The sequence below is a fragment of the Hippoglossus stenolepis genome, chromosome 19, assembly GCF_022539355.2.
Source record: "Hippoglossus stenolepis isolate QCI-W04-F060 chromosome 19, HSTE1.2, whole genome shotgun sequence".
Classification (NCBI taxonomy): domain Eukaryota; kingdom Metazoa; phylum Chordata; class Actinopteri; order Pleuronectiformes; family Pleuronectidae; genus Hippoglossus; species Hippoglossus stenolepis.
In genome coordinates, this window is record NC_061501.1 from 16,800,659 (window position 1) to 16,820,720 (window position 20,062).

The window sequence follows — 20,062 nt, forward strand, 5'->3', positions numbered from 1 at the left end:
GAGCGGAGTAACGTCGCCGTCTTAAACTTTATGACGTATTTGCTACAATTCTTCTAACTTCACGCTGTGTGTTTGGACAGAGCAGCTCCTTTCCCCTTTGTGTAATCACATGTAGGATTAGAGCGTCGGGCCTGAACGGGGCCTGTGATGTCCCTCACATGGTCGGGGTAGGGGGTTGCTGCAGACGCTGACGTGATAAACTGCTCACGTGGGAACATCTCTGATCACTGAGGGGGTGAAACCTTGCAGGGGGATCTCTGAGAAACGCCAGACCTGGTTATTTAATCATTATTCCTATTATTCTCCCAGTTCATTTTTTATCCTGCGAGGGCAGTGGAGAAAAATATTGAGACTGTGTGGAAGAAGGAGATGAAGGCGGCAGACGCGGCCTGTCGAGGTTGAATGAAATTAATTCCGAGGGGCCGCGTGACACAAGAATCTAGAAAGTGATGTTGAGAGAACACAGCTAATTCCTTGATGATGAGCTGAAACACAGTGAATCATGAAACCCCCACGAGGGCCTGTGAAGGAGGAACACTCACATCGTGACCGTGTGTGTGCAGCACGTCTGAGGCTTTGTCCAGACACCTGTGTGTTAGTGTCTTTATATGCAACCTAATAGATGTCAGGGGATTGAAATCATTTTCCAATCGTTGAGATCATTATAGTGGATTTTTATTCCTTGTTTTGTGTTTCAAGCTTGTTAATTATTTTGTCCAGAAACCTCCTCTGGTGATGTCACGTTGTCGTTTGTGTTTCTCCCACCTAGCACCACAGATGCTGACATGTTATCTGCAGGAGACTCAGCAGTGAGAGGCTGGACCGGTTTTTCCTCTGATCAGGGTTTTGGAGGTTGATCAAGGCCGGTGCTGCTGGACCTCGTCGTGTAAACACAGTCAAACTGCTGCGTGGAAACAGTTATCGTGATTACATGACATGTTCATAATGTTAAAATCAGCCGTTTCCTCTGAGGCCGACTGGGCCACAGATGTTCTTAGTAAATCACACTTTCACCTTCTTATCTGGGCCTTTGTGTCACTGTAGTAAACTAATGGGGTGTTTCTCAGTCTCTGTATCTACTGTCAGTGTTTGAGGTGAGAGAAACCATGTGGGAGCGTTTTCACATAGTCTGGGATGTAGTTTCCTACATATCGTAATCAGAGATGATTAAGAGAAAAATGTAAAACAGCTTCTTATTGAGACAGTGATGGAAAATCATTTATATTGGCCTGAAATTCACTGTCACTCCCTGTTTGTGAGGTAACAGCGCCACCTAGAGAGGAGTTCATAAGCATATAGTAATTTCTATGGTACTGAGAGAGCATCTTATTCTACACCAACATATATATATATATATATGCCTATACATATCATTTTTATATTCATATCATATTGTATACTATTATATATATTGTATACTACTACCCTATTTTGTAAATATACAGATACCATTGCATATATGTTAATTTCAATATCTCCTCATACAAAATGCACAAATACAGTAAAACACCTCAAGTTGTGTTTCTCATGACCCATAATTTTCACTCTTTAGAGAAAGTTGTATATTATTTACATATTTTGCTTTTATTTCATTATACTTCTTTTATTCTATTGTATACTTTCAATTGTTTTCTTGTCACTGTCTGCTGCTCTAACAAGTGAATTTCTGCAGCATGGGATCAATAAAGTTCATCTTATCTTACTGACGTTATTTTATAAAGCAAAACATTTTCATTTATAACTAAAAAGTGAGGATCTTTTTTGGTCAGAAAATAAAATATAAAAATGAACAGTGCTGTTGTGACACTGCTGATACGTCCTTCCCACGTAAATGGCCTCAATGAGGCACTTCTCCTTTTCAAGGACCAATCGCTCCACGTTACATAACAACTTCAAACTTTTCTCTGTTCACATAACACAGGAACGTATGAAGAGCTTCTATATGAAGCATAATAAAGATCTTCTTGTGTGTGTGAGAGCAAAAAGAAGAAGAAAACACATTCAAACGATGTTTGTTTAGACAATATTTATTTCTATTTTCCCAAGAGTAACATTAGTTCAGGACAAATGAATGTTTTAGAGAAGCTAGCAGAGCAGTTTGCAGAATATATGATTTATATTCAGTGAAAATGAACTGCACTCTGAGTAGTCGGGGTTTTAATCGTTCTCTTAAACAAACAATATTCCCTGTGAGCAAGAAACCAGGGTTCATGTTTTCTGTTTCTGTGCTAAAGGCTAAGAACACCTGCATAAGACATGTTTTTGGACAATCAAGCCAAAAAAATGTTATTAATTCTCTTTCTCATACATCCCATAGAGTCAAGGGTCTTAAAACAAAACGCTGCGGCACCATGACACGAGTCAACAAACCAGCCTCGGACACAACAAACAGAACGACAGCGGGGAGCCGTGGAAACGTTGAGAGGAAAAGCGCGGGAGAGAAAATTCTCGCTGCTACCAGAGGGTCGAAAGCGGAAGAGATAGAAAGATAGAAATAACGGTCGTACAGGTGCGGAAGCGGAGACGAGCTTTCGGAGAGACATGCTGAGGGACTACACACACACACACACACACACACATATATATATATATATAGATATAATACTCTACGATCAGAAGCGGTGACAGTTGTCAAGCAGAAGAGAAAGACGGAGGATAGAGATAGTCAGTATCAAGCGCGGCGAGGTATACAATGCGAGGCGAGGTTAGCATGCTTGGCGGCACGGAGACACTTTATAGGAAGCCCAGAGACACGAGAGATCACATGTAAAGGCCGGAGCGACAGAGCACTAATCTACAGGCTACAAGCTATACATCGGACACTCAAGCTATAGGTACAGGTGCTACACATACTGTATATTTGTATATATATGTTATATATAAATAGATATAGAGGACACTGGATATCAAACAAGCTGGATAGGCAAGGCATCGCATGCACGTGCAAAGGAAGCAAAGTCGAGCAGCAGCAGCAAGAGGTGCAACGCGTCTGGTTTTCCAGGACTACCGGTGAGATTCCTTTGTCGCTGTTTCACATCCGATGTTGTCCGTGTCACAGTGTGGACGCCGAATTTCAGTTTTCAAAAAAGGACAAATCAACAGGATCGATAATTATAGGCTAGTTAAAGATAGTTAAACAAGCTTTATAGGAACAATAATCAAATAATGCTTTCCTCGTCTAAAAGACCCTTGATTCTCGTCACATTCAGACCAAAGAGCTTAAAGTTACATTTTTTTTCTGGAATATAATAATTCTTTAAAACATCGACAACCATTGGACATTGCACGTTATTAGGTCATGTGTATACTGTAAAGTGCACGACCTCCCCTGCGGAGGAAAAACTAGACAATACTGGCAAAATTTATACTAAGGCAACACAGTTACAAACACACTAAGGTACACGTTGGCACATACCGTCAATTATCACGTGAGCACACAACACACACACACACACACACACACACACACACACACACACACACACACACACACACACACACAAATGAAAGAAATAAACACAGGGCTCCAGAGTTTAAATGGCTTTTGCATTTTCACGTAAAATCCAAACGTCAGAGTCTCGTTGTTCGACCGCGGCTCGTTCGGTATCTGTCGGTGTCTTTAAAGCCAGTCCCTGAAACACGTTTCATGTCACACACACCAAATAATCACACACACGTGCACACACACGCACACACAAAAGCCTTTTTGGACAAACAGGATGAAAATACAAGTAAATCTATATCGGAGATAGAGAAAATATGAATAACTTTACCTCACAAATAGTCTCTGGTTATACGTCGTATATACATATATGTATACACAAAGATATGTACTCAGGACATCTTGAAATACTATTTACAATCTATGATCAAAAGTGATTGTACACTGACCGACCACGTTGAGCAAATTGTGCTTTTCTAACTAATGGAAATGCTACAGAACCTCAGGGTTCACGATCCTAACCCGCCTACGATAAGCATGTAATTAACTCTATTATTTATTTCATTTATTTTTTGCCAGCTACGGTGCATTTGGTCTGGAGACTTGATTATCGTCAACACGTGAATTCACCGTCTCTTTTGAATATGTTTGCAGGGTTTTAAAAGATTGGACCCACACTGGAATATATATTTATATATATTGCTTGTGAATGGATTAAATCTCAGTTGCAATGCTAAGGGACGCTCTTCGTCCCCTGGTGACTTAGTGCAAGTGATGTCAGGTGGACAGTAGCTGCAGGATCTGGTGAAGGTCATTAACTTAAACGATTATTGCCCCAGTTTCTCAAGATCAATCCTCGAACCTTTCAGTTAAGTGCTTCACCCAAAAGCCCAACTACCGGACAACCTCTCTAATATATACGTATGTAACACTAATGAGAGGTTTAGTTAAAGTTATCATCCTTAAGATTTAGTCCCGTTAGTGAGGGTAACGGCAAATGACGTTTTTAAGGAGACGTGTTTTACCTTTTCAGTTTTTCTTTCCTCTTTTTCTGTTTTATGGTTTCGTTTTGTGAATGTAAGATGCCCTGAAACAATTCCTCCCATCATAGACGATGATTTCGGGGGAGATCCAGAGAAACCAATCTCCACTCGTGTGCCAGCGGACAGTCCAAGCTAACTAAAATCTGAAGGATGATAACTTTACATGAACCTCTGAAGTGCTGATCAATCTAACCTTAGATTATTATATTATTATTATATCTGAAACCATTTTGGTGACAACAAATTGAATATGACACACGATGGACCAACATCCTTTGAATCTACTTTTCTGTTCCTTTCCTTCCGAATCCAAACGACCCTCTGCTCTAATTGGGATTATTTTTTTTTACATGTGCTGGTTCACTACAGGAGAATCACTGCGAGGAGGATGATGTGCAGATGTGAAGGCAGTTGAATAAGCTGAGGTAAGGTGAAGTGCTTTTTTTTTTTCTCACTTTTTTTTCAAAGTTTTTAAACCAGAAGTTTTAAAAGTTAAAGTTACAATAGAACACAACCACGTTTGGCACTTAAACGACAAACTGGGCAAATGAGAGATGATTGAAAAATAAAACTCTTCCTCATCGACCTATTGCACGAGCCTTTCAAATCACGAAGAGGTACACGTAGAGTTACATCACCAACTGACACTACTCTGGGATCTACGCTACAGGAAAAGCAGACAGAAGCACTTTTACATCGCTTTGGACCAAGTCAGTCCACGGCAAAGCTACAATACATAATATATGGATACATCTGTGGGGGTTTTTTCTCAAATATATTCTTAAATATGTGACTTTGGAGGAAAGAGAGAGAGAGAGAGAAAAGAAAAGTTTACCGGTACATTCACGACAAACAATTCATCCGCCAAGGGGGAAAAGAACGTGAGGACGAGGTGAGACGAGTCTTATAGATCTTGGCCCAGTCGTTCGATCTCCTCGATAAGAAAGTCGATGTCCTCGAAGGTGGCGGCGGGGTTTGAGATCACCATGCGGAAAAAGTTGACCTTGTCCCCCTGTGGCTGGTAACTGACCATGGTCGTCCCGTACTCCATCATCCTGGCTTTAATCACCGGGGCCACCTGAAAGATCCACACACGTCCAGAGTGAACCAACGAGAGTCAGAGGAAAACAATCAGACACGAAATTTAATGAAGTTATTAATTAAATAAAGTTAGAGAAACTATTACTTTGCTTTGCAGCCTTCAACAACACAACTTTCACTTCTAACAAACCCACAACACAACTTATATACTTCAGTCTTTTATCAGGATCAACATATAATCCTTTCACTGACAGTCTCAGTATCTTGGCTTATGTTTGCTGATATGAAAACTTTCATTTTACAGAATGAGCAATGCAGAAAAGTTGCACGAGGCTGTAAGTAAAAATAGTTTTTTAATAAAAGCTCTATACAATTGGTTGTTTTTGTATTTTCTTTTTTATACATTTGTATTTATCGTTTGATAACAACATCTTAGGAATCATTGTCAGTTTCTTTTATAAATATCTACATGACTTTAGCATAAGATTCAGTAACAAGATGCTTTGACTGAAATAACCCGGAGGTACAACATAATCTAATAGGAATTTTAATATATATAAACTTATGGATACTTTATTGATCCCGGAGGGAAATAAAATGTAATAACTGTGGAGGTATAGGAAGTTCCTGAAGGAATAAGAGTTGGTTTGAATTCCAGTCTGCTGGAGCAGTTAGTCCTGCATAGAGGCTCCTATAGGAGCGTGTCACACTCCTCATCACAGAATAAGTCATTTCTGCTTAATGTCTTGCAGGTGTCGCGCTGCAGCCGACAGCTCTGGAAAATAACCAGTCAGCAGCTGCAGGTTTCCGTCTAATCCGTCTTTTCCAGTTCGGACCAGTTGGGAAACTTTACGTCACGACTCGGTCTCGGTGTCAGAGTCTGAGTAGAAGAGGAATCTGGTCGGATCCTCCGGCCGCTGAACCACGATGACTCTGCTCTTTCAAACCTCTCCATGCGGCGGATTATGAGAAAGATGTGACCGAGGGGGCTCCTTTGTATGGCCGGCACGTCCGCCATCTGTTTGTCCTAATTGTCAATTAGTGGACCCCTGCCGCTGAGGGACCCTCTGAATGGCCGTCACCTCAGCTAAGTGAATAACCTCCCTCCCTCCCAGTCTGCTGTGTGATATCGCTCCTCTCTGTCACACTTTTAAACCCGTTTTCAAAAGTAGTTTTTTGTGTAACTGATCGTCTTTGTCGTCCCTAATGAGGAGGACATGTAACGGTCAGGCTGGATATGAGGGAAAAGGTTTGTAGGCCACGTGAAAGGTGGGTTTTCCTTTTGGTCGACACTGCAGTCAGACGTCTTATCTGCGCTCACCCACCTTGTGCAAGTGTTTCTTTCTCTCCTCTTTGTCCTCCATGTAGCGGATCCCAGGAGGGAGGTACCAGAAGCAGACGTTGGTGTGCTGAGGCTGCGGAGACGCACAGTCGACACGAGTCACAGTCACACAAGAGCAAACACGTGCACATGTAGAGCAGGGAAAGCAATTTGTGTTACGTGGAATCACATCATCACGGAAACAGAACAGATCAGTATCACGGTAAAACGGTTAAAATAATTATTTAAACATTATTACGGCACACAAACTCATACTGGAGAACAGCCTGGCATCAGCGTCACAACAGCTTAGGCAAAGCAGGCAATAGGTTCGGGCCCAAATGGGAAGAGAGAGCTGATTACGTTCATTCACAATAACAGCAATTAAGAACCCCTGTAAATTCTATAAACGGCTGTGTAGAGACTATGAGACATGTAACAAGGCCCCATGCCTCTAACTTCAGGACGCGTGAGATGAATGGATGAGCTTTCTTCCAGTCCGTGTTCCCAGCCTCACACAGGCTCCTCCTCCTCCTCTCAGATATTCTCTACGTGTCTGAAACTCATTCATACCCACAGATGAGCAGCCGTGCACAGCGGCCTCGTTTCTACGGTCGGGCTGGTTTGATGCTCATATATTCAACAGCAGATTGATGTAAAGGCTTAATGGGAGCCACAGACTCGTGAGCACCTGGGCCGCTGCCCAGAGCACTTTTCCCATCAGCCCTCTGGGTTACGATGCTTTAAGCCTTTTGTGGCTCAGCAGGAAAACAACCAGACTTGAAACATAAAGACTCTCGTCATAAAACGACTCCGAGTGTCCGAGCATGAGAGGTTTTCACCTTAATAACCCGTCGTACCCGCACGTGTTTGTGTTGCTGCAGCTCTGCTCGGTGGACGATCTTTCAGACTCCGTGCCATTCATATGCAGATGAGCAATCACAGGCCATTATGCTATTCATTAAACATAATAGCAGCACATTATACTGGCAGCCAGAGGTAAAAATGGCATTCAGCCGACACAAAGCAAGAGCAGCGCTGTGTGCCAATCAAGTCTCCCGTCATGCAACTGAACAGACCGAGGTAGAAGCAGCCGCGGGGAGCGATGGGAGCTGCTGTGGAGGATGAAACGTGGACGTACCTTCCCGTTGAAGATCATCTCGTATCCTTCTCTGTCCTTGATCTTGTTGTACAGATACTCTGACAGCTCCAGACACTTGTCAATCTGAGCCTCGAACCCGATGGTGCCCTGAGAGGGAGAAGATTCACATCTCTTCAGTCGGTTTAAATCCTGGATTTGCCTTAAAATTATTACTGCAGATCAAGATGTGGATCCAGGAGTTATTTTCACGATCGAGTTTTCCATTTTTCTACTTTAAGACACCATCATAAAGGTTATATTATCTAATAACATGGACTTATATGGTTCTATCTGCATTGTGATTGGTTTCACAAACTTAAGCTTCAACCTTTTCACATCTTAAATGATTAACTGATAGAAAAGATCTATTGTATTTGTCAAATTTCGACAGGCAGCCTGAGTTCTATGCTTCTCTGTGTTTAAGCAGGTCAGAAAACTAGGTCATCGGTTTTGGAGAAGAAAACAGTTTGGTCTTTTAAGTGATTTTGTTTTAAATAAATAAAATGACAATATTAAATAGACAATAGATATTTGGCAACAGGCACAAATCCAGAAAAGTTATAATCCACAAAATGGAGGCAGTTATATCCGCTGCAGAAAATGTCTTTACAGATACAAAAAATGCAAGCTTTGGCTTGTGGCTTCCTGTTGGTTTTCACTTTTCCTATTTGAAAGACGTCACCGTCAAACTGAGACAGGATGTTTATCACCACAACAGCAGCTCCTCTCACCTTGGCCCTCCACATGAGCCACAGCTTGAAGATGTCCACGTGGCGTCCACACTGCAGCGCCTTGTCCCCGGTGTCATAGGACAGGTCGTACTGTTTGTCCTGCTGGAACAGGTAGCAGGCGTGCATCTGGTTGCAGTTCTGCATCAAACCCTGTGGAGGGATCACAGCCACGGCGACGATTACATGCCGTGAATTACCACAATAAAACTTAGTGGTCCTGTGAGCTGTGTTAGGGGACGTACCTCCTCTCTGACCAGCAGGGCCGAACACTGCAGAGGGACCGACATCATTTTGTGTGGGTTCCATGTGACTGAATTAGCTCTGCAGTTAAAAAACAACAACATAAACAACCATCATGCGTCATTACGTCAAACCCTCATCAGCTTCTTATGTTTGTGTTTCCACAGAAAAAGAAGGAACAACTCGCCTCTCGACTCCGTCCAGCTTCCACCTGTGTCTCCGGGACATGAGCAGACTTCCTCCCCATGCACCCTGACACACAAACACACACACGACACAGGGAAAACACGTTAAAGCTTTGGTTGTGAGTTTGTAAGTATGAACATGAACACAACATGTTCTGTACAAGATGTTTTGTACTTGACGCTTGATAAACCTGCCACTGCTCTCTAGTGGACAAACTGTGTAATAGAGACCCCCTGACTTCCTGACAGTTTCCTTGTGTCATTTGGTGCAGATCCAGGACACAAATACATATTTAGTTAATATCAGAGGAATGTTGGGTCTTGTAAGTTCACTATTTACAGTTAAAAAGGCCACAAAACACACACATTTGTGTAGGAGCTGCGTCCACAAACACACAAAGACCCAACACATGTTTACCGACAACATCATCGTCATGTGCCACAAACAGGATGTGGTCTTTCCCCGTCTGAGCGAGGGGAGGAGGAGGAGGCAGGGACGAGTCCGCCTCCGTCTCCTAATAGATGTGTCCCCCCCACCCACCCCCCCGTCAGGACTAAATCACCTTCATTAATAGACGCTTCACTGAGAGAGGCCATGATGGCAAAGTCAGGGGAGGGAGATGATTTACAGCCTCTGCTCCAGTTTTTCTAATCTCCAGCGTTAGATAGGAAATGGCCGGCTCCTATCTGGGTCAACCGCAGGCAGTTAGAGGCGAGACAGACGTAATAGATTTGTCAGACTCTCGGGTGAGCTCTGTGTTTTCTGTGTGTCCCTTCACTGAAGTCCTGAGATCACATTTGTGTGCGTGTGTGTGTGTGTAGATTTCTGCTTATTTTACTCACGTCCACATGCATCCAGATGTCGTACTTTTTGCAGATGTCAGAAATGGGGATGAGCGGGTCAAAGGCTCCGTACACGGTTGTTCCAGCGGTCGCGCTCACGAAGAAAGGTACGAAACCCTGCGTGAACACAAACACACACATGAAGCGATGCTCTCCCTCCTCGTCCCCGTGGCTGAGGGGATTCAGTGGAGAATGAAGTAACGTGTGTGTGGAGAACAGTTACAGACGTGCGTCACGTTACCTTCTGCTTGGCCTCCAGTATTCTCTTCTCGAGGTCGGCTGGGATCAGTTGACCGCTGTGAGAACACAACACTTGTTTACTGGGTTGTTTGTGAATTCAGATGGAGAAGAAACTGCTTTCATTGATAAAGAATATTTAAATTGTGGGTGGAAAAAAAATTATTGTGTTACTATTTAGTGATATTACTATACATGACAGTGTAAGATTGTGAACTCTGATGACAACGGGCCCACATACTATAAAAAATACTTTTTCGTGAAGCGTTTCAAGCCAAAGAAAACCTGTAATATGTTGTACGATACTATATATTACATGTATATTGTTGTCATATTCTGTAAACTCTTTTATACAAAAATGAACTGGAGCTGAAATACAAATACAGTGAAGTAAAAAAAACTGCTATATTTCCTCTAGGATTATTGTGGAATACAAGTAAAACATAGCAGCAAACAGAAATACAAATTAAATATAAGTACCTCAAAAGTGTAGTTGAGTACAGTACTTGAGTAAAAGTACTGGAATTCATATACTGGGATAAAAGGTTGACTTTACCTCTCGTCCACTTTGATGCAGATCACACTTTCAGTCCCGATGCCGAGAGCGGCTGCTCCTTTCTTGATGGAGAAATGGCTCTGAAAGAAACCAGGGAAAAATCAGTGTGACACCACAGGAGGATTTAAACAGATTCAATTATAATCATAAAAAGGGTTTGGCTGTTTTCTGGATTTAGAGAAGATCTTTGACGTCTGATTCCATGAAACAGATAAAACATCCATCAGTGATCAGTGTTAGACACGTATTGACTATCAGTGGATTTGATGCCTACGTGTTCGGAGGTGAAGGCCACCAGTCGGGGAACAGATGACATTCCTTTCTCCTTCACTTCAGGGAACATCTTGAAGCGGGCCAACAGCATGGCGTACATGTTGGAAATAGCACCACCTAGAGGACAGAGAGGGTCTCTGTGATTTATCAACGTCGGCCCCACATCACAGAAAGGCCTCATGGGAGTGACGCTGGGTTTCTGACTCTCTTTAAAACTATGAAACAACAACAAAGACTGAAATCTTTTGTTTGCAGCATCCAACGTCACAGCTGCACGTTCCACGGGGGCCACAGCCAATCACAGTCTGACATTTAGCTCTGCAGTGATTGGTCCTCATCATGTGACGACCACGAATACGCACGGGAGGGATTCAATACTGGGGCCTTGACGAGGTGGGGGCCGAAGTTGGGGGAATTATTCTATGCTAATTGGCTTTGAAATGAGTTCCATCTACATCATCAAAATGCAAATTGACACATTGCAGCACACACACACACACACACACACACACACACAGCCAGTTCCATTTGCTGGAGGGGGTGCTGGGGGGGGCGCTCACACATGCTGACGTACCAGGAGAGAAAATGCCGTCTCCTCGTCCGTCCGTCCAGCCGATGATTTCCCTCATCTTCTTCAGAGTGACGTATTCCAGCAGCACGAAGACAGGAGCCACCTCGTAGGTGAACCTGCGTCACACAAGCGACATCACGTGGTGCCGGTTACACAAAACACGCCATGACTCATCAGCCCAAAAAACAGATATTCTCCTCAGTTATTCTCCTCTGCAGTTTGTGTGTTTCAAGGACATGTTTAGAATTGATGCGTCTTGCAGAGGAAGTATTTTAAAATCTGGAAGGATAAAAACACAATATTTTGTGGTTGTTTGTTTCTAAAAGGGCAAAACGATTTGCAGCAGGGGCGAATGCAGGAAGGAAATGGCCCCCTCTGATATCTGATCGGCCCCTGAAGGGCCCCTGAAGGGCCCCTGTCCTGGCAGTAGTTGTAATAAGAATAAAACGTATGAACAATAATAAGAATAAATGTTAATTTGTATTTTCTAAGCTGTTCTGAAGTCCACAATGTGCTCGAAACAGGAAACAAGGCCTCAATCAGGACTTGTGCACGGATGTTGGACATATAATTGGCCCCTTTATGTAAACTGTGGCCCCTGATTTAGAAAAATCCCAGATTTGATCGATAATATGCACATGAATGTGAAAGTATATGTTCGTAAATGTGTCAGATAACACAATTAACAAAGTGCAACACCACAACATTGGCAAATGATCTACATTAATATGCACAGAGAACGTGCAACCTGAGCAGCACACACACATTTAATGACTGTTTGGGAAACAGGGTGATAGGATTTACTTTTCCTTTTCTACACCCTGAAGGCAGCACGTCCGACTCATACATTCTCCCTGTTGTACAGTAGTTGCACATTTTCATCCCCGCTGCATTTAACATAAAGAACATTTCCAGTATGTTCCTGCTGATACATTTCTCTACGAGTCCACGGTGTATTAGCTGCTCTCATTTTAAAAACCCACGCGTCAACATGAGGTTTATGTTGCAGTGTCTCACGGTTGCCAAGGCCGACGCTCGCCCCGGGTTTTATCGCACCAAAAAACACACGCACAGTGAAATTAGCTCCAGATTAGTTTGAATTTAATTTCAGAGCTAATTTTCTCCCCTTGAATCCCCACAGGGACGAGAGGGGAGGGAGTGAGGGATGGAGCTGGGGGAGTAAAGAGGGGAGGGTGACGGGGGTGGGGTCTGCCTTTCATTTCACCCCTTTTCATTTGGAATGATTGAGTGAACAAAAAGGGGGGAGAAAAAGCTGCTATCAGCCACTGCAGACACACACACACACACACACACACACACACACACACACACACACACAGGAAATGGAATCCATTGTCATCGTCATTATCACCATTTAACATCGTGATGAGCGAGGCGGCGCACACTCACATGTTGGTGTTGGCGGTGGATGTGAGCCAATCGGCTGCCAGCCCGACCATGTCTAATCCTGTGGAGAGCTGATTGAAGTACCTGGGGTGGGCTGGGTGGAAAGAGAGGAGGCAGAGGGTGTGAGGTGTGTGTGTGTGTGTGTGGTGTGCGTGTGTGTGTGTGGGGGTCTTATCTGCAGGCAGGACACAGCAATTGAAATATGCTTCCCCCCCCCGTGCATTTATGCTGAGTTTGTGCAGCAGCAGCAGCAGAGACGTTTACAATCATCTACTTGAAATGATGGAGAACGTGGTGCAATGTGGGTAATGTAGGAAACAATCTGAGTTTATCCACCTTTTGTTTTAGGCCGAGAAGCTTCTAAAATTAATTATGTTTCCTTAACACATTTATTTAATTTTATTTACATGCAGATTTAAGTGTTAATATATATGAAACACTGCTGCATAACTTCTCCTGTCATTGGCTGCTGGTTCACACACAGATACTCAATAATAATATTATAAAACACAGATATTATTATTGAATATTTCTTCATAGGAGGTAATAAATAACAATAAATAGCTTAACACTTATAAACATATAAATATTCTTCTATCAGCTTGTTTGTTATACACTGTTTTATTTAAATGTTATTAAGAGATCATTTATAAATTACGAGGGTTTGAGGTGAAGTGATAAAACCACAAAACAAACCAGACATGGATCTTTGATTATAGAAATGTTTCTGTTTATTCTTTAAATCTGATCAATATCAAAGATCAACATCAAAGATCGATACTTTTATAGATCAGCATCAATCAATAACAACATTATTATTATAAATACTATTCACTTAGATATGACTTAAAATGAGCTTATATCTGCTCACAACTATAAACTGTTTAAAGTTTTATTAAATCTGCTAAATTGTGCAGATTTGAGTAAATAGTTAAAACAGATACAAAATATGATATAATAAGATCAGTATGTGTGGTGGTGTGAAATCCATCCTGCTGCTGTGTGTGTGTCTGCAGTCAGGAGACATGATGTGAGGCCTGCTTCTTATCATTATTATGATTATTAGTCTCATATTTACTGCGTCACTGCTCTTACTGGTCTGAGGCTCATGGAGGAACAAAACCAGTACAGATGTTTTATTCTAACACCTTATTTATCACCCACCACACCCTGTTCATGAAGCTGGTCATTTTCTGTTGGTTTCTTTGTTTTATTATCTTTCATATGTTTAATATCAATAACAACTGATACTGATCTTTTCATGTCTTAAGTAGATTTATTGTGTTATAATATTATTTGTTTTTTTGCTGCATTGTTACTGCATTATTACGATTTAAATTATTTTTAATATATATGTATTTGATTTAATAAGATTTTAAGCTTCTACATATTTGAATTTGGACATGTTTTGCACATTAGGCCACATTTCAGGCCTGTTCTGCCTCAAAGATAAAAAGATGCAGCTTTTAAAAAAAAGAGGGTGTGTCCTGTAGTTTATATCATGCATTCTGCAGCTCACGATAATCCAGCTGTCGCCACTATAATCCAGATGTTTCCCCTGTAATCCAGATGCTCTCCTACCTGTCTTGATGGCGTACTTGAGGGTGGCTCGGCAGCTGATCAGGATGTCGTCCAGATTCGCCGGCTCGCCCTGCAGCTCCCAGTTGTTCATCTGCAGCAGCTCGTTGGGATAATGGAAGTCGATCACTTTCGTTTCCCGGTCGAACGACTCCACGATGTAGGCCAGTAAAATATCCACCACCTCCTGCAGGAAGGTCATCGTCTTGGCGTCGCCGTCCATCGCAGGTAACAGGTCTGGGAATTACAAAACAAATTAAATAATAAAACATCTGCAAGGGGGAGACATTTTGTGATTCGTCTCTCCTGCAAATCCACATGTGTCTGGGTGATTTTTATTTGTCATGCACGTGTGTGTTCAGGCCTTAAAATGGCGCCACGAGTCGAATTTTATTTTGAAATCCTCCTGCAGGCCATCAACCGTAGAGAAAAAAACATTTTATTTTATATTGAACAGGCCATCGAGGACGTGAAGGACATGTTCTGCCTTCTGAACGAAGCTCAGATCAGATTCTGCTGAAGGTGACCTCTCTGGAATCTAGTCCACCGCTCACACATATTCAACAATATCTTGCAGGTATTAAATCTGGATATCTGCATTTTTATTTCATGCGTAAAACAGTCATTCAGTTGATTATATCTAATTTTTCCGTGCAGGCCTATAACATGTATTTCAATGCAATTTAAACACATTTAATTCTGTTTTATTAAGGGACAGGATATTTGCAAAATGCCTGCACTTCCAGACGTTTTTTATTCATTCAAGAAGAATCACAATAACAAATGATTTCTGGTGTTTTATCGTGACACTGGATAAATGCAGCTCGTCCATGCGGGGCCATGCATGCGTTGTGTTGTGTGTGTGTGGTTGTGTACCTGTTGAATAGAGGTCGGAGAAGCCCACGGAAGCTTTGGTGCAGTTGCAGGATTTGTTGCAGCCGCAGTCGCCGGACTTCGTCTCCGGCGGCGGCGGCGGCTGCTGGTCGGAGCCGGGCTCGGCGGCTTTCTCCATCTCCCCGACATTGAGCAGCGCTTTGCCGAATCACAGAAATACACATGTTCTTATTACCCTGTGAAACCAGCGTGTGGGTGTAATGGTGGAAATAAGAGGCACAAATCCTCTCCACACGCACACATGCACGACCTACCATATAATTTCGATCCAATTCCTCCGGATAATTTCTGGGCCGCCGCCTGGCACCAAGCCCTGGCTGCAAGATAAGGGGGGGACACATTAAATACGCACGAGGAGAGCGCGGTTCAGTCCAACTTTAAGATGGACGAAACGCACAAAAGACCCCAATCAACTTGGAATACCCCCCCAATGTGAATACAACAGGCCTGCAGGGCTGGCACAGATAACCCACTGGAATGAATTGTGCTGCATGCGCCTGGATCCAGAGGTTTTTGGTTTGAAGACAACAAAAAAAAAGAGCCACTCACTCGTACTGGGGCTCTGACTCCCGGGGCTGGCCCCCGCATTATCTCCGCCAAGAGACCAGAAACCGTGTGATGCCATCGTTACCGGTAGTTAGGAGCTGCAGAGACCGACAGAGCCCATCCACACGCGTCGACCGGCGGCTGCTCAAAGCTGAGGAGCTGAATGTGGTCAGAGCACCGACTGCTCACGGTGCAGCCGCGCATCCGACTCACGCGTTATAGGAGGATGAGGAGACACTAGGAAATAATACAAAAAAATCAAGCAGCTTATGTGTGAAAAACAAAAAGCATCTCGGAGCTGGAGGTTTTTGTTTTGTTTGGTCCACAGGTGCACGGAGCACGAAGCGTTGTGTTCCCACAGAAATCCGCAAAACACTTGGACTTCACCGGTGCGTAATGTCAGCGCCTCCACGCACCGCGCAGCCACTTCTTGGAATCAAAATCAAAAAATATGAATTGAAAAAAAAAGCTTCAAGTTCAAGGAGCAAAAAAAATCTACAGGGAAATTTCTGCGGTTGTTGGAAACGTGCGTAAAATTAAAAAAGCGCCCAAAAAAACAGGAGCTGGTGCAGAAATGTGGATTTAAAAAAAGCAGCGATAATCTGCAGCTGCTGGTGAACACGCAGCGCCTATAGAAACGTGTCTAATTGCGTCCAACCTAAATTTCACGTCACTATAGAAATCCCATCGTGATTCTCCTCAGGTCATGGTGACGTCGCACGTCGTGACTCCACAGAGCAGCTCCATCCCCGACTCTCCGTCCCCCTGCGCGCTGAACTCAGCCTCCATGCAGACACCGAATGACAACTAACTCATCCGCCCGGAGGTCGCACACCTTCTTTCGCGGGGACCGGCTGCTCTGACTGCCCGCCTCCGGCTGATGGGAGCAGCGGGGCGGCGAGGAGACGCGGCTCAGACGCGTAAAGTGCGCACAGGGTCCCTCCTCTCTGCAATTCTCAGAGACGGGGCGCGTCACTCCAAAAGTATCTTATTACCCAGGACTTGTTTTACGCACTGTAGCCCAACTCCAGGGAGAAGAATACACATCTGGATTTTTATTGTTGCACCAGTTATTCCATTTAAATTATGGATATGGACACTGGTTTATTTTGGATGAAGCAAACAAAGAAAGAGAAAGAAACAAGCCAATACTCTTAATAGTGTCACAACCTAATTACACAGATTACTCGTTACAATCCACCACTGTCACCTCCTGCACTGTTTCATTTTTATATCCTGCATGAATGAGAGCAAACGCAGCCTCCAGGCATCAAAACTACACTGAGTCACATCTGTTATGATGCATGGAGGCAATCACCAACAACCATCTAATGCCAAAAAGAACGATTACAATAAAGTGACCCCTCTGGCAAAGCCACGGTAATCTCTGTGTACAGCTATGATTCTTTAAAGTGGGTTTATAGCGTCAAATTGTCCCTGTAAATTAACATTTGTTTTGCAGACTAAATGTTTTGTGCATAAGAAGATGGTTTTTTTTTTTTAATTCTTAGGGAATCATCTGCAGAAACTGTTCATAACAGCTAATCAGGGTCATAGTAAAACTGGATCATATCCCAGTTGTTCTCTGGTTGTCTGTGGGTTATTTCCAGTATGTACAGTGTATGTGGTTGTGTGTGTAGTTTTTGTGTCAGTGTGTGTTGTCGGGGATTCACTTACACCGAGGGAGGTTCTCTCCTTTAAAATGTCACGTAAAGGTCAAAGTTAGAATCTCAAAGAAAAATGTTCAAGTCAATATGAAAAAGAGGATTTTACTCGACTGGTCTGATAAACATGACACAGCTGCTCATGTTAACACATTTGGACACCACAGTAATAATATTGAGATTACTACTTTAAAAAATAACCTGACTTTACACGGTGAATACGATAAATTGAATGTCACAAGGAATTTGAAAATATTTTATTTTTACACGGACAAACCAGATGATTGCAGCCGACAGAAGAATTTACATTTCTTACAACACGACGACACCGAAGCCGATTTTCCAAAGATACATTCATCAAAAACTGTGAAAGTGTTAAGAGCAGGATTTTTGCATATTTACATGATCTACAGTATGGACATTATATAAAATCACATCTGAGGTTTAAATAAACAATCTCACACAAATTCGACGAGCAAAGAAAGAAAAATGAATAAAAGAAAAATGAGCAAAAGTACAGTTTACAAATGACATAAATAAAAGCTTCATTCCCTGCGAGTTTAAACAGCGTAACATTGTATTATTTATATTTACCTTCAAACCTCTGTTGTGCTGAATTTCACTGGTGGTGACTGCGATGAATCAGATACTTGTGATATTTGTATGACGCTTCACATATTAACAGTTTGTGCGACAATCGGGTAAAAAGGTTCCGTCCTGCTTTCAGTAGCGTTTGATGAGCCTTCGTCTCTGCGAGGTCTTCCTCAGCAGATGTCTGAAGTCGTACGGGTTGTCCTCGGCCCGACTCTCTGTGGAGGTCGTCCTGTGAACGGAGCGCCTGTCGACACATCGCGAGAGAGAAACAGGGAAATGAACCAAGGATGGAGAGTTGAAACAAAAAGAATCAGAAGAGAAGATGAAAAGATTCTTGTTTAATATCTCCAGTCGTCATTTATCATGTGTCTGAGCTGTTTGTAGCTAACTTATTTGTTGTCAGGCAGAGAATCAAAAGGGGTTAAACTCTATTGACCCACCGGCTATAAAACCACTTCTCTGTAAAAACCCTTCCTACTACACGAGGTGAAGATGCTTGTACCTGTTGTCTTTGGCAGGTTTGGGCGGCTCTGGTTCAGTGACGGCTCGCTCTCTGGTCGGTCTCCCGGCAGCAGCTGGTCTCTGCTCAGCAGGCGGCCTCCGGTCCGAGGAGCGTCTCCTGTCCGAGGAGCGCCTCCTGACCGAGGAGCGCCTCCTGACCGAGGAGCGCCTACTCTCGGCCATGCTGCTGCTGTGGGACGTTTCCTCTGTGGATATGGAGGGTTCAGACCTGCTGGTGACCAGGCCTCTGTAGTAGTAGTCGTCGACATCCAGCAGCTTCCCTGGACTGAAGCACAAACAGGAGATGGATGGATGTCAATTTAAAACCAGTTTTTAAACATGTTTATCCCCAGTCTGGGGAAATCCAGCACCACTATGAACTTCTGTTATTGTCACAACAGCAAGAGATACAGAAATACTTTCATCAACACTCAAAGCACTTTACAGTATAAGTCTTATTCACACATTCAGCAGCAACACAGATGAACAGTCATTAGGTCCAGTGTGCAAAGACATTTCAGGATGATCTGGAGGAGCTGGGTATTGAACCAACGACCTCCAGCTTAGTGAAACCTACAGTATTTCACAAAGTCTTTATTTTTAGATTATGTTGTTGTGTCAGTCTCAGTGAGACATATATATTTATTGTTATTGTGTAGATTTGTATTTCATTTACTTGCTTCTTAATTTACTGTTTAAAGACTGGAATCAAGCCCTGATGTCACACAGCTGAGATCACAGCTGAGTCCAAGTGACGCAAACAGGAGAGAAATAAAAATTATTTGTTATTAAAACGAAAACCACTATCAAAGATACATTTTAATTTTCCTACCTGTTGTCTAAAAGACTTTTAGGATTTTTTAAATGTTTCCTCTCATTCACAAGCATGTGTTTGAAATGAAATGTCCTTTTAAAAGTTTCCCTGAATGAGATTAGTGTTGAGTTGTTGAAATGTTTGTTTAAAAAGACGAAGGCCTCTTTCCTCACATGTCCTCATATCACTGTCATGGTGGGACTTTAGTTTTTTTTAGACGCTTCCCACATCCAGAACCACAGAAAGACACTTTCTCGAGGACAAAGAGGTTGAAGGTCAAGCCGTCAGTCTGCAGGGATCCGCCCACCAGACTTCATTTTGACCTCCATGTGAACGGGAGCGAGGAAACGATCATTTCCGTGTGGAGATCAATGAGTCTCACACATAATCAGACGCTATCGGAAATCAGTCTCTTTATGAGTCCAGTGCTGCAGCTTCAC

General features: G+C 42.8%; 2 protein-coding genes across 11 annotated transcripts in view; both read right to left on the reverse strand.

Annotated features, from left to right (window-relative positions):
- Window positions 1–2,011: 2,011 nt before the first annotated feature.
- On the reverse strand, window positions 2,012–17,046 carry gad2 (glutamate decarboxylase 2). The gene is made up of 16 exons (XM_035143191.2): window positions 16,053–17,046; window positions 15,758–15,820; window positions 15,486–15,641; window positions 14,613–14,846; window positions 13,035–13,125; window positions 11,628–11,740; window positions 11,055–11,170; window positions 10,781–10,860; window positions 10,229–10,283; window positions 9,988–10,104; window positions 9,147–9,211; window positions 8,962–9,040; window positions 8,720–8,869; window positions 7,989–8,096; window positions 6,852–6,941; window positions 2,012–5,563 (listed from the first exon to the last, which is right to left on the reverse strand). The coding sequence occupies exons 1-16, from the start codon at window positions 16,126–16,128 to the stop codon at window positions 5,390–5,392; spliced, it is 1,767 nt and encodes a 588-aa protein (XP_034999082.1). The 5' UTR covers window positions 16,129–17,046; the 3' UTR covers window positions 2,012–5,389.
- Window positions 17,047–17,955: 909 nt separating this feature from the next.
- Window positions 17,956–20,062, reverse strand: part of myo3a (myosin IIIA) — a 38,475-nt gene continuing 36,368 nt past the window's right edge. For all 10 annotated transcript variants that reach the window (XM_035143231.2, XM_035143230.2, XM_035143229.2 and 7 more), the window contains 2 exons: window positions 18,810–19,094; window positions 17,956–18,551 (listed from right to left, as the gene is read on the reverse strand). In XM_035143231.2, coding sequence (XP_034999122.2) covers window positions 18,437–18,551; window positions 18,810–19,094 — 400 coding nt within the window. In that variant the 3' untranslated portion in view covers window positions 17,956–18,436. The remainder of the gene's footprint in view (window positions 18,552–18,809; window positions 19,095–20,062) is intronic.